The sequence below is a fragment of the Onychomys torridus genome, chromosome 11 (genome assembly GCF_903995425.1).
Source record: "Onychomys torridus chromosome 11, mOncTor1.1, whole genome shotgun sequence".
Taxonomy (NCBI): Eukaryota; Metazoa; Chordata; class Mammalia; order Rodentia; family Cricetidae; genus Onychomys; species Onychomys torridus.
The window spans coordinates 8,198,836-8,214,356 of NC_050453.1; the positions used below are offsets into that span (position 1 = coordinate 8,198,836).

General features: G+C 41.4%; 1 protein-coding gene across 1 annotated transcript in view; it reads right to left on the reverse strand.

Annotated features, from left to right (window-relative positions):
- Positions 1 to 790: 790 nt before the first annotated feature.
- Gpatch2 (G-patch domain containing 2) overlaps positions 791 to 15,521 on the reverse strand; it is a 202,222-nt gene continuing 187,491 nt past the window's right edge. The window contains exon 9 of the mRNA XM_036202040.1: positions 791 to 1,255. Coding sequence (XP_036057933.1) covers positions 1,192 to 1,255 — 64 coding nt within the window. The 3' untranslated portion in view covers positions 791 to 1,191. The remainder of the gene's footprint in view (positions 1,256 to 15,521) is intronic.

Below are 15,521 nucleotides of genomic sequence, written 5' to 3' on the forward strand. Positions count from 1 at the left end.
AGCTTGGAGGAGCACCTTTGAGATTAATCTATAGGAACTGTATTTTCCATTTTGGGCATTCACTCTCATTATCTTATTGAAGGGAGGCAGATTCCACATTGTGAGTGGCTCTATGGAATGGTACATGTAGCATCCAACAACCAGCAATGACTGAAGGTCTGTCAACATCTGTGTGAGTGAACATGGAAGTGGGTCATACTCTATTTGAACACTGAAAGTATTGTGTCCCCACCAACACGTTCAACCCAGTCTTGTGGGAGACCCTGGTCAGACAGCATGGTTGCTGAGGCATGTGGTAAATTACACCAGGATTTCTGACTATAAAACTGAGTGCTAGGCCCAGATGGTAGAATGCTTGCCTAGCATGTGTGAAACCCTCAGTTCCACCCTTGGCACTGGGTATACTGGGTATGATGGTGTGCATCTATAATCCCAGCACCTGGGAGGTGAAGGCAGGAGGATCAGGCATGGGATACAGAAAACCATGCTCCAACAAAGAAATACATTTTTGTTTAAAGCTGCTATGCTTAGGGTCATTAATTATACAATAATGAAAAAATGAGCACATATGGGAATAAAAGGAAGAATGGAAAAAAAGAATATGTGGTACAATGGAGACCTACTCAAAAATACATATTGGTTTACATTTTTTTTTTTCCGAGACAGGGTTTCTCTGTGTAACTTTGCGCCTTTCCTGGAACTCACTTGGTAGTCCAGGCTGGCCTCAAACTCACAGAGATCCGCCTGGCTCTGCCTCCAGAGTGCTGGGATTAAAGGCGTGCGCCACCACCACCGCCTGGCTACATTTATTTTTTAAAAAGAGGATTTTGTGGGGGAAATGGGGTAGGAAGCACATGGGAGCCAAAAGACACCCTTGTTTACATCAAATTCTTCCCTGTAGCTTACCATGACATTAGGTGCCCTGTCACCCTTCTGACAGCTCACGACACTAGAGCCCCATAATTGGGAAAAAGAAAATTGACTCAACAATAATTATAATAATAAATGGCAAAATCCACTTGAGCTCTCACTTGTCAGTCAGATGGCCACATTTGTCACTGGGCTTCAAGACAGTGATGTGACTGGTGTCTCAGATCAATGGGCAGATGACGAGACTATGAATGATCATAACCACAAATGTCAGCCTGCTCCCTTTAAATGCACTCAGAGTTGTGGAGATAATCGGAAAGGTCACATCGATAGTCGCCACCTGCAACGTCTCTCCTTCCGAAGTCTATCAGACAACATGGCGTCCCTGGAACACACAGAGAGAAGCCGATGGCAATAGAAGCCTGACATTTAATAATGGATCAGGGCACATCACTGTCCTATTACATAATGGCAGATCTTCTTTACCTCTGAAGACCAGTCAGGGCAATGTCCCTGCCCCCCTCACACAGAGGGCAACTGGATTGCTCCAGCCAGAAGGAGAGCTGCTCTTACATCTCAGAGACTGGGAGAGCCGACCACGTCTGTATACCCTGAGGTGAAGGCGCCTGTGAGACCACAGGTAAACGATATAAGCTCCTGATTCCACACCGTGTGATATGGGAAAGTCCCAACCAGAGAAAAGTCTACATGTACACTTTAAAAGAAATGCAACTTTGGTGCTTTTTTTTTTTTTTTTTAAATACATATAGTAACTTCAACTAATTGCCAAAATAAAGTTTGCTCCCTCTGGCTTTAATGAACAGATTAGTGGCACTTGCATTAGCAATATCATTTGCATAAAATTAATTTGCTAAAGCCTTTTAAAATAGTGTTCAGAGTGGTTTAAGCATGCTCACTGCCCTATTTATACTATTAATTTGTTAAGTAAACCTTGCTTTTTAAGTAGGGCAGAAGTGAAGCATGAGTCCAGCTGAAGTTGGAAGATGGCAAACCTTAAACTCACTGAAGTCTGTATCAGTATGCTTTTCTGGGTTAAGGCAGTAAGAGGTTTGTAAAGCTTACTCCCAGCATGCCACAGTGACAGTGTTTGTTAATCATCAGGTAATAAGAAAAAGTAGTTCAGTTCTAAACCTGAATTGGCATTCTCTTTGTTAAAAGTGACTTCCCCTATATCCATTTTTTTTCCTATGTGCATGTATGTGTGCATGCATGCAGGTACATGAAAACACATATGTGTGTATATCATTGATACGATCACTCTCCACTTTTATTTATTGAGACAGAGTCTCCCACTGAAACCAGAGTACACCAATCCCCCTAGTTTAGTGAGCTAGCTACCCCAGGAAAGCCTTACCTCTGTTTTCCAAGTCCTGGGATTACTGCTTGGTCCTATGCCTGCCTGGCTTCTCTGTGTGTTCTGGGGTCCCAGACTCCTGAATCCATCCTTACCTAGCAAGTGCGTTGGCCACAGAGCCACCGCCCACTCTCCTGAACCCATTTCTACATGAGACTAAAGCTCCCTTCTACTCAATGCCAACATATGCTAACATGGGCATCTGGAGAAGCCAGGGGGCCTCAGGTCTACACAGAGAACTCCAGGAGCTAAGGAATGCTGAGGGTGAGAGGGCCAACTTTCTCCAGTCAGCCTGGACACATGCATACAAGTGACATCAGACAGACCCGGGAGTGTGTGTGTGTGTGTGTGTGTGAGAGAGAGAGAGAGAGAGAGACAGAGAGAGAGACAGAGAGAGAGACAGAGAGAGAGACAGAGAGACAGAGACAGACAGAGAGAGAGAGAGACAGAGAGAGACAGACAGACAGACAGACAGACAGACACAGAGAGAGAGAGAACAGAAAGAAAAAGAGGCCAAGAATTTGAAAAAGGGCACAGGAAGGCATAACGGAGGAAAAGGAAGGGAGAACTGTATTATAACCTCAAAAAATGAAAGAAGTGTTTTTTGAAAACTATTTTAAAAAGTTTATAGGAAATTAGATAAAACTTAAAGGAACCTAAATATAAATATGATCAAATATTTTCTTCCACTCATGTGTAAATAACTCTTCATCTAAAAATATTAACAATATAGAATAATTTGCTATTTAAACCCTGACAGCACTCTAAACAATTCATTAAATTCAAGGAAACCTCACTTAATGGAGCAACAGGATTTGAAAAATATTACCTAAAAAGTTAGCTCCAGAATTCACCAGGAAGGAGAACATTTTAAATAAAGATTCTCCCTCAAAAAAACTTATAAGTAGAATACTTTGGGGATAAGGTCATTAGCTTAGGCTACTGTGGACCAGAATAATTCTAAAGGGCTCAGATGTGGAAATACTGGGTCTGGGGAGAAGCCTCAGTGGGTGAGAATGCTTGCTGCTCAAGGCATCTTGGCTCACCTCTGTCCTGGAGTGATCAGACCTTGTTGCCTTCAGATTGCCAAAGAGTTCAACTTCAGCTTCACCCTCCAGAGCATGCTCAGTCTTATCTCCTCCAGGTGCAGCTGTTGCCAAATCACACATATTTTCTATGCCCTCAATTTTGGATCCAATGGGCTGGAATATCTTTGAGATCCAAATGGCAGTGCTGAAGCATTCTGCCTCATGTCAGCATTCTTTATGCTGTAACATCGTGACTCAGGCACCTAGGGAAATTTCCAGGTTTCATTACAGTAAGTTGAGTTCGCATAATTTTTGACAGCTTGTCACCTGCTCAATCTTCCTTGTTAGAATACAGCTGAGATACAGTATTTCAAGCTTAATGTGTTTTCCTCAAGTCTCAATATACTGCAAACTTTGCCATGGGCTTTAGAGAGAGGCTCAGAGACCTTTTTGTAGGCCCAGTTGTCTTGTTAGTGGCTCCATCAGGAAGCCTGTTTACTAGTTCCATTTCTGTTATTGTCATAACACACTCTGACCAAAAGCAATTTAGGGGGAAAAAGGGTGTATTCATCTTACATTTCCAGGTCACAGTCCATCATTGAAGGAGGTCAGGGCAGGCACTCAAACAGAAACTTGAAGGCAAAACCATTGGGAAACACCGCTTGCTGGCTCTCTTGAAAGCAGACTCCCCCTTAGCTAGTTTTCTTATGCATCATATCCCAGAACCGCATGCCCCCAGAGTGCGGCAGCCTGCAGTGAGCTGGCTGCTCCTGTATCAGTTAACAAGAAAGACAATCCTCCAGATCAATCTGATGTGGGCATTCCCTCCATTGATACTTCATTCTCTGGTGACTGTGGGCTGTGTCAAGCTGACAGTTAAGGCTAACTAGGATGGTTGCATAATGTGGGAGGCTCCTGAACACGAGCTGGTTATTTCCGAGTTTGGTAGACCCAAGTCATGTCTTTTGTTGGTTGTCTGGAATCTCACACCTTTGCCCTTCAAAATGTAAAGGCAGCAGTGTCTTCAGATCCAGTAAAAGGTAAAAAGCCACCATCTGAGGAGCAAGGCAGAATTTTCTGCCTAAAGTCCTGTTAAAACTAATGTGGTGGTCTCTTGTTTAACTGAGTCTTAATTTGCATTTTCTAAATGTCTGGTGAGTTTGAACATCTTCTCACATGTTTGCAATTTCATTTTTAAATTCAAAATATTCCCTGTGGTTCTCAAGTCTATACCGCTAGGTCATGGGAGGAAAGGGCTTCAGCTTGCCAAGGTTGTCAGCTGTTCAAGCTAATTGTGCAGCGCATGAATTTGTCATCTTTCTGTCCAGAGCATCCACAGGGACTAAGCACTCCCTAAGCACCCCAGAGGCAGAATTACTTAGTGCTCCTTCATTTGCTTGTAAACTGACTGTGCACAGTCATCCTACCCCAGTGGGCTACTTCCTGCCATGCCTGAGAATTTCTGGCCCTCCAAGACTCATGAGTGGCATGCTGAGCAAGAATTAATTGTTTCTGTTCTCAAGTCTGGGTGATGCAAGTTAGACTAGCTATTCTAGCTACAACTTGGTTGCTACAACAGCTAAGCAAATGCCAGGAAGAACCAAGGGTTGTTTCCTAGGAAGCTAAGATGGTAAAAGGGTGAACGAGAAAAGAAAAGATAGTGGGAAAAGAGACCCTGAAGTGATGAGAGACCTCACTCCCATCCAACAACATTACAGCATGCTTAAGTTCTTGTACATCTGGATGAAACACACAACACTGGAAGTAAATTTTCAGTGTGGTTTATTTAAGAGGCAATGGACCAAGATGTAAAGAAAGGCTTTGAAAGGATATAATAGATTTCACTTATCAGTATCTAGCTAAAAATGTTATGCCACAGAATATTTGAAAAATAAAGCAAATATTTTAAAAAGTGGAAGCCGGAAGTGTCTCTAGGTGGTGGAGTACTTGCCTTTGTACACAGGCCTTGAGTTATAACCCCAGCAACAGAGAGGAAGAGACCGAGGAGGAGGAGGATGGTAAAGGAGAGAAGGAGGAGGAAGTGAAGAAGTATTACTAAACATTAAAACACAATTTTTAGAGTAATTGTCATTTAGTTATGAATATTAAAAAATATATAATACTTTAAGATTAATTTGTAATTTTTATATTATGAAATTTCACAAAATTTATATCTTAATGCCTTCCTAATATTTTATTATATCATTATAATATTCTTAGTCTACTTAGTTTCCTAATCAATTTAATCTCAGATATTTGGGGAGTTTCTGTTTTTCCATATTAACAAATACCGTGATTAACTATTATTGTGTATGACTTTCAAAAAATTGTTGGAAGGGCTAAAGAGCTGGCTAGTGGTTGAGAGCACTGACTGCTCTTGCAGAGAATCGATGTTTGGTTTCCAGCACTGATACCACATACTCACAACTACAAGCAACTCCAGTGCCAGGTGTTCTGATGTCCACTTCTGGCCTCAAAAGGCACCACCCATGTGTACTGTGCAGTTATATACATGTAAACAAAGCACTCACACACATAAAATGGAATTTAAAAAATCCTTTAAAAATACATTAGAGTTTGTCTGTAAGATAGAGTCTCTGAAACTAAAGAAATTAGTGGATCCCAGGCCGGCCTCAAACTCGTGATTCTCCTGCCTCCACCTCTTTCAGCAAATCCTGCGTGATGTGTACGTGTGTGAGTGCGTGCATGCACCTGTGTGAGTTTATATGCACCATGTACATGCAGAATCCTGGGCAGGTCAGTAGAGGGTGCTGGATCCCCTGGAACTAGAGTGGTTTGAGCAACAAGGTGGATGGGTGCTGGAAACTGAACCAAGCTTTTCTGGGAAAGTAGCTAATGCTCTTAACCACTCAGCCATCTCTCCAACCCCCTAACGGTTTTCTTAAACCATTAAGTTTACTTGGCAATATCTTCTTACCATATGTATTTTAGTATAACTTTATGAACATGCAATTTAAACCACTCTCCTAGAAATGAATGTTTTCTGTTTCTATATTGTGTTATAAATAATATCAAAATCTATATTAATGTTGCATTACTCCCTTAGGTTACCTTCTCAAAAGTAAAATAGCCAATGGAAGGCTATTAGTAATCTTATCTATGTATCCATAATATACTTCAGAAGGGAGAGATTAATATAGACTCCCACCAACAGCCACTGCATGCTTGCACATCTGCAGAACACAAACAGTAAGCACTCTAATTATGTCGACTAGTCACACCTGAAACCATTTATGTAAATGACCCAATTCCTCTGAGATAGTCCCCAGGTGTGTGGATTTACAATCCGATTCTCTTGCAGATCTGTTCTTTGGTTTAAAGGAGTCAGTTTAGACTGCTGTTGTGTGAAGGGTAATGGAGAAAGTGCAGACAATACAAACTTCCACCACAGAGTATTTATCATCTCGGCTCATCTATCATTAGAGACCCTTTCGGCTAAACCTACCAGCTGAGGTCTAAAGGCCCTGATGGGTCATTGTCATACACCTGTAGGATTCTCTGGCTGCTTGGGTATTGATTTATCCATTTTGGAATTCCTTCCCATTGATTTATTAAGCCTATACATCTTGTGGTGGGCAGCTTCTGTCTATAAAAGGTGGCTGAGAGAACCATTTCACAATCATGTGTTTTACAGCTCCCTGACATTCATGGACTGGCTCTGATTTGCCCAGTGCTGGTATCGGTGCTCAGAGGAGTTACGAGTCTGGCCTCAGTCTTGATGCATTGTCGGCCCTGCAAAGTAGAGTGTTGCGATGATAATAAGATCTAATAACCAAACTCACAGCAGAAGGGAGAAGATGCTTCTAGCCATGCAGTTTCACAGCATGTGGAAAGAAGGAAGGACAGTGGTAGAAATGGACTTGTGCATTCCTCAAACACTCAAGAAGAAACTGGAAATTGCCTTGGTTGAGACAGTGCCAAGTTCATCAGAGGGCCCAAAAGCTGAGAGGTCAAGACAGTAGCCAAATTTGCAGCTGTGGCGGTCACATCTGGAAAATCTCACCAGTGACAGGACAGGGCTACCCTTTGACAGGGACAGGGTGTCTAAAGCATATGACCTGCTCTTAAATCGATGGTGCTAACACCTTTTACATGGTAGGGACTTGGGGTGGAAAGCCAGCATGAAGTAGTGGCGACCAAGTGGTCTGAACTTAAAATCAGCATTTAGAAACTGTGAGATTTTGGAAAACTTACCCATGCTTTGTGTTCCTTAATGACCAAGGTATCTTACATTATTTTAATTGTTTTTAATACACATATAAAATAATGAGTTTTATTCATGATATTTTCATATTTATATTGCATTGTATTCAACTAATATTCCCTCTCACTACCATATTCTATCCTTCCTCACTCCCCCCCCCTGCCCCCGCCAAGCTGGTCCTCTTTCTCCACCAACTTGTCCCCTTTCTATTTTCTTGTATGTGTGCATATGTATGTATGTATTTAAATTTAGATTGCACATATGAAACAAGACAATATTTGTCATTCTTTTCTGCCCCATTATCCTCTCTTGTTCTATAACCCTCCCTTTGAGGACCTTCTTTTATCTTTTCATTTTCATATAATATTTTTATCTTTTTAATGAAAAATATTATTATTTGTGTTTGTGATGTGTAAAGGCAGGCACACCAGCAATGTCCCAGCATGCTTTCAAAGGTTAGAGGACAGCTTTATGGAGTCAGTTCTCTTTTTCTGCCGTTACATGGGTTCTGAGGATTGAACTGGGATTATCAAGTGTGTGTTGCCATCTCTCCAGCCCATAATATCACATTTATAAAATATAGCCTCTGTGTGACAAAAGATGAGATACTTGCCCTTTTTAGCCAGGCTAACACAAGAGAGACCAATTAGCTCTCCTGTTCCACTCATTTACCTGCAGAAGACATCATTTCATTCTTCCTGAAGGCTGAAGACCTGTTGTGTACATGGACCACGTCTTCTTTGTCCATTCATCTGCTGATAGACATCTAGGCTGCTTCCATTATCTTGGCTATTGTGAATAGTTCTACAGTAGCAAAGGGTGTGCAAATAGCTCTGGGAAAAGCTGGCCCATTTGTTGGTCGTTTACCTGGAGGTATGTACCTGAGTCATATCTTTGTTTTCCTTTCAATCTGTTGTTGAGGAATCTCCATACTAATTTGCCAGTCTGAACGCCCAATCAAAGTGTAGTAGGGTTCATCTTCCCCCACATCCTCACGAGCATTTTATTTTCCCAATGGCAGCCATTCTGATGGGATGAGATGGAGTCTCAAAGCACTTTTAATTTGCTTTTCCCTGATGGCTAAGGGCCTGGAACCCTTTGAAAAATATCTATTGTCCATTTGTGTTTTGCCTTTTGATAACTGTCTGTACAATCTATTGATTGTATGGCTTTAATTTTTGAGTTCTTTGTAGATTTTAGATATCAACCCCATGTAAAATGTGTGCTTGGGGGAGATTTTCTCCCTGTGTGCAGGCTGTTTCTTCACTTAGCCAATGAATGGTTTTCCTCTGTGCAGAACCTTCTGGTTTCACGTGATGCCACTTGTCACCTTTGCAATTATTTACATAGCTGTGGAGAGCTTTTCCAGAAAGCCTTTTCCAGTTCCTAGACACTGTGGTGTTCTCCCCTGGTCATTTTAGAGTATCACATCTTACAGTAAGATCCATTTTGTGAAGGCTGACACATAAGTGTCATTCTCCTGCATGTGGAAATACATTTTTCCCAGCACCTTTGGTTAGAAGCTATTTCTCTAGTATTTGTTTTTGAGAATTACGTCAAAGATTAAGAAGCTGTGGCTTTGTGTGTTTACTTCAGACCCTTTATCCCACTCGGTTGGTCCTGGTGTCTAGTTTTATGCTTGTTCCTTGCTGCTTTTGTTGCTGTGGCTCTGTGACATAATTTGAGGTCAGAGACTGTCATATCTCTGATATTGTATCCTTTAGATCAACAGCAGTTGTACCCACTTGAGGTCTCTGAGGCATTCATATTATTTGGGGGTTATTTTTTTCCAGTTCCATGAAGAGTACTACTGGAATTTTGAGGGGCTTGTGTTGAATCCAGACTGTTTTCAGGGATGTGGTCATTGCCGCACTGTTAGTTCTAAACAGCTGGGAGTCTATCACCCAGTATCTTCTTCAATCTCTTTCTTGAGGATTTCCAAGTTTCCATTATAGAGAATTTTTACCTCCTTGCTGAGGTTTATTCCTGTGGGGTTTTAACTAGTTTGTAAGCTATTACAAGTGAGATTTTACCTTCATTTCTTTCTTATCTAGGTGACTATTGGTATATCAAAAGTTATTTTATTTTTTACTTTATATTCTGCTACCTTAATACCTACGGTTGTTTGGTTGGTTTGGTTTGGTTTTTTTGAGACAGGGTTTCTCTGTGTAACAGTTCTGGTTGTCCTGGAACTCTTTGTAGACCAGGCTAGCCTCAAACTCACAGAGATCCGCCTGCCTCTGCTTCCCAAGTGCTAGGATTAAAGGCGTGTGCCACCACTGCCCATCTACATATGATCTTTTAACTACAGGATCACCATCTGTAAGAAGGGATAATTTGATTTCTCCCTCTCCTATTTGTATCTCTTCCATGATTGACCTGGCTTTGTTTCTTCTCTTGCCTAATTCATCTAGTCAAGACTTCCAGCTCTATATTCAATGAGTGGATACCCTTGTCTTATACCTATCTCTGAAGTAATTCTTTCAGCTTTTCTCTGTTTAATGTAGTGTTGGTTAGATCTGCCCTTCCTGTATTGAGTTCCTTCTAATCCTGTTTTCTCTAGCTCTCATCATGAAGGACTGTTGAACTTTGTCAAAGGCCTTTTCTTCATCTATTGAGATGATCATGTGATTTCTATCCTTGACTCTATTTATATGCTATGTTACATTCATTGATTTACATATCTTTAAGAATCCTTACATTCCTGGAAAGAAACCAATTTGATCATGACATATCTTTCTAGTGTGCTTCTGAATTTGTTTTTCATATTTTCTTGAGAATATTTTCATGATGATCACCAGGAATATTAGTCTATAGTTTCCTTTCTTCTTTCCTTCCTTCCTTTTTTTCTTCCTTTCTTTCTTTCCTTTCTGTTCCTTGTGTGTGTTTCTTCTTGGTTTAGGTATGAAGATAATACTCCTCTCATGGACCAAGTTTAATACTGTTGGTTCCTTTTCTGTGGAACAGATAGGGGACACTGGGCTAGCTCATTTTAAAAGTTCAGGTAGAATGCAACATGAACAAATTGTTTCTTGACTTTTCTTTTTTGGGTGATTATTACTGCTTCAGTCTTCTCTGTTATAGGTCTGTATGGGTCATTTATATCCTCTATTTTGTAAGTCATATTATCTAGGTATTTCTCCACTTCTAGATTTTGCAGTTTTTTTGGAAAGCAGGTTTTCAAACTGTTCCCTATTGAGTCTCTGAGTTTTCTTGGTATCTACTATACTGATTCCTTTTTCATCTGTAACTCTATTGATTTGGCTTTTATTAATTTTCCTCTGTTAATTTTTACTTTTGTTTAGTTTGTATAAAGGTTTTTGACCTTGCTTATCATTCAAAAGCCAACTGTAACTCAGGAGTCTTCATATACTACGTTTAGTGTTGTTCGTTTTTGCCTGTTATTTGTTTTTGTTTTTTCCTTCTACTGTTTTGGGTTTGGCTTGTTCTGATTTTCTAAGATCAAGAGATGCACCATTAAATTATTTATAAAAAAGACATCTGACTTTTTAAATGTAAGCACGCAGAGATATAAACTTTCCTCTTTGAGTTGCCTTTGATTTATCTCCCAAAGTTCTGATTAGTGCTTGTACTTTCCCTTTCATTTGATTCTAGGAATTTTTAGATTCCTTTTCTGACCTCTTGAATGACCAACTGATCAGTCAGAGTATGTTGTTCAAGCTCTACATACTTATGGACTTTCTACTCATGCAGCTGATTTGTAATCTTATTCCACTATGATCTCATATGATGCAACAAATTATTTTGATTCTTTTGTATTTGTTATTATGTCATGTCATAAAATGTGTCCTATTTTAGAGACAGTTCCATGGCTGCCAAGAAGAATGTGTTCTGTAGCTGTTGGATGGAATATTCTGTAGATATATGATACCATTTGGCCTATGGTAAACTTGAACTCTGAAATTTCTTTGTTGACTTTTTTCCCTCTGGACGACGTCTACTAAGGATAGTAGGGTACTGATGTCACCTTCATTGTTGTAAGTGGTCTCATCTGTCCCTTTGTGTCCAGTAGCCTTTTTAAATGATATGTGTACTAATTTCCTGTGCACATACATTTAGAATCATTCTATCACCTTCACAGATTGTTCCCTTTAGTAGTAGGAAAGTGACTTTTTTCTCTTTGGCTTAAAGTCTACTTTACCAAATATAAATATAGCTATTTGCTTCTGTGGGGGCTTCTGTTTACTTGGTAAATTGACTACTTTTGTTTGTTTGTTTGTTTGTAGTTGTTGTTTTTGCTTCAGCCTCTGTGTATGGTTTCACCAATGAGGTATGTTCCTCCCAAACAACAGAGAATTGAATCTTGTTTTAAATCCAACCCACTAGTCTGTGTTTCTTCATCGAGGAACTAAGACTATTTACATTGAGGGATTTGCTAATATCTTATAATTTTCTTGATGTTTCCCTGACTAGTTCCATTGCTGTTGTTTTCTCTCTTCCCTACTCATGTTAGGGGTTCGCTGGCATGCTAACTGATTTAGTTTAAGCTAGAGCTTCCTCCTTTAGTTTTTATCTGGCTACCTCACCCTGGGTAAGACGCTGCCCACAACTCTCCTGCTTAGCCATGGGCTGAGTGATGGAAACAGTTCTCTGCCCAAATGAGGTCAGGAGTCAAGTCCATTTTTGGAACCTGCTCAGAATGTCTCCTAAGTTCTAACTTCCTGAGGGTAAACTGGAACACAGATGAATATTGGGTCTGCAGGGTGCTGAAGGAGCCCATAGACACAGAGAATATGTGCAAGGGCTGAAGCATCCTTTGGAGTTTGAGTGAGAAGGCCCCCAGGGGCTTATGTATGTGTCCCTGTTTGTGGGGCAGGATCTTTAGGAGGTGCAGTCTTGCAGGAGGAAGTACGTCTCTGTAGGCTGGCTTTGAGGTTTCATAGCTTTGCTCTACTTCCTGTTCTCTTTGCTTTTGTGTGCACGGATGAAAATGTGATCAGCCAGCTTCCTTCCCCTGCAGCCATGCTTTCCCTGACTGCCACCATAGCTTGCCACCACTGCTTTCCACAGTGACAGACTCTATCTCTCTGGAACGGTGTGCTGAAGTAAACCTTCCTCTAAGTCGCTCTTGGCCCTGGTATTTTATCACAGTAACAGGAAAGTAGCTCTCACACATCCTTTCCTCGAGGTGATTTAGGAAGGGACGAGGATCAGACTGGAGGCCAGAGATGGGGCTCCACACATGTCAGTGAGGAGGTGGAGCATCTAGGAGCTGGAGAGTGACAGCCACATTTAAGACTGTCCTTCCAAGCTGTTAGGAAGGGATCCTATGAAGACAGACGGATGGAACACATTATGTTAATCATGTTAATTTGATTTTTTTTTTTAATTCTAAATATTTAGAAATATACTATGGAAGCTTCCACAGGTGCCCTTCTGAGCCTCATAAACTAAACTGCACTTTTAAAAATAGAAAAATGGTAATCCTATGAGTTTCAGGGTATACATCACCTTAAAAAGATCACCTGAGATTCTTATGAGAAGTAAAATCTGGGCTGAAACCTCCCAGTTATTCAGACACTGTTGACTTAGGTTGGGAGTTGAGAACATGAATTTTAACTGATTTCCTAAGTTTTAAATTAGATTGGTTTTAGGGATTTTGTTTGTTTGTTTTAGATAGTACCTTGCTATGTAGCCCAGGATAGCCTTGAAATAAGTGTTCGGCCTACTTAACCCACCCCAGCCTTCCAAGGGCTAGAATCCAGGCATGTGTCACCACAGCTGGCTTTCCTGGTTGGTTTTAACAGAGTGATTCAAACACCATCTAATGTTGGAGAATTCTTGGTGGAGCCAGGAATTTCACTGACAGACAAATGAAAGTAAAGGACTGACAGACAATTCTGAACGATTATCCACTAAGTGCAAACTCAACTTTTACAGTCAACCAAAATTAAAGTATATTAAGCAATGTTGTTCCCTACCACATAGTCCCCTTGGAGGTTAGAGGCCCATCTCAAGCAAGCAGCTATTGCTCAAAAAACCGTGACACTAATTTTTTCCCACTGCTTTAGAGCTCTATGAAAAGCTGATCTCATTATTCCACATCACAGTTTGCATTTGACAGAAAGTAGCGTTCTCCAGAAGACTGGTGCATATTACTTAGCAGATTTAGTTCCTGTACTTTCCAAGTCAAAGAAGTAATAAAAGAAGATCTATTATATAAACACACCTGTTTATTTCAGCCTCTGACTGAACGCACACTAAAGTGAGGGTGGGGGAGGAGGAGCCCATTTACAAAGACAAAGAAAGTGAGAAGACTCAGGGGCAGTGGGAGGCAGTGCTACAGAAACTGGAAATGTGTGCAGGGGTGTCCGTGAGCTTGGGGGCAAAGAAAGCCGGACCTGAGAACAATAAGGAAAACAAAGAGACAGACTGGTGTCACCTCTGGACCCTGCTTCAGGAATTAGAGGACACAAGTGACTTTAAGGAGGAGGGTGGTCTTTGGATACAAACATCTGAAAACTGACTAGTTGGTGTACCCAAAAAAGCGCGTTATTGTCTAGGAAACAAGAAGTCACAGTTGGAGCACCAGCTCTGCCTTCCTAAGTTTCTTCACTCTGCCCTTTTCTGAGAATTGGATATGACCTCAGCTTGGGCTCCTCGGATAGCGGCATGTCTATTCCTGGTGGGACAGTGAGCAGAGGACTGTTTCTTGGTGGTGCTCTTAAACACAAGGAAGCATTTCCCAGAATTCCTGTCTTCTGCTTCCTTCCTTTCCACCTTTCCAAAAACCATGGCACATCCCCATGCCTAACCCTTGACTGACTGAGACCATTCACTACCCAGGTTCGGTCCACCCTGTGGCATCACTTGGCTAGCATGCTCCTGAACAAAGCGTCAGTGAGCAGAAAGAGGCCACAGCAGCAGAGACAGCTAAGAGGGATCAGTCACAGAGAATGGAGTCTTGGACCCAGCAAGGCCTGTTCTATGGCTGAGGTTAATGCTGTGAGTTAAAATCCAGCCACTCACTTAATGTAACTTAGAATTTGGAGGTAATTTGAAGACATGTGCTTCAGTATGGAATTTACAAAGGTCTGTCAGGACATGAGTTCAATCTGAATGATTCCTGAGCCATTGTTTTCAGCCACTGCTTAACTCCTTTGTAACTTCCTTCCTGTCCCTAGACCCCATCATTGCATACTAAATCCGTTCAAAATCCAACTGTGGGGATAGAGAGATTGCTTGGTGGGTAAAGGGCTTGAGTGTGAAGGCCTGAATTCTGGATCTAGAACCTGTATAAAGCCAGACACAGTTGGGTGAGGGGGAGATCTGTAATGCCAGTGCTCCCACAGACAGATGGAGAGGTGGAGGTCAGACTCCCCAGAAGCTAGAAGGCCAGGAATGTTCACCTACTCAACAAAGAGACCTTGTCTCAAACAAAGTGGAAGGCAATGACCGACCTCCACACCTGAGCTCTGACATGTCACGCGGTCTAGGGGGAGATGGGGGCAGAATAACAACAATAACAACAATAATGGTAACAGTAACTACACATGGAACAAAGGCTAACCATCTCTGGACCCCTATTTTGTCCCACTTCAGTTCCACCAAAGCTTGTGATTTGTGGGCACAAGGATGGCATTGATGATAGATGCTAGGAAAGAGAGTAATTAAGAGATGTCAATGGTTGAAGAGGTGGGGGTCAGTTCAAGCCCAACTAGGGCATTTAGCTATTATGTTGCCGCACCCTTTTAGGCCTCTTCCAGCTTATAAATATTAATTTAAAGACTACCAACAAGGAGTAAACGGATTTGGGCATAAACTTTCCTGTCAGGGGTGATTTATAGCCAATAAAAGGCGAGCAGGGTAGAGAAAGCCCGCCTCGCTAGGTTTACGATAGACAATGAAATAGTACCATCAAAATAAAAAGGATTGCAGTGTCGGGCCGTGGGGGTGTCTCCCTTCTTAATAAGCAATGGCTAGAACTGTATTGTTTGTGTTTATCAGGGCCTCACACGGCTGAGGGAAACTTCTCCTGGATTGCTCATTGAACATGGACAGA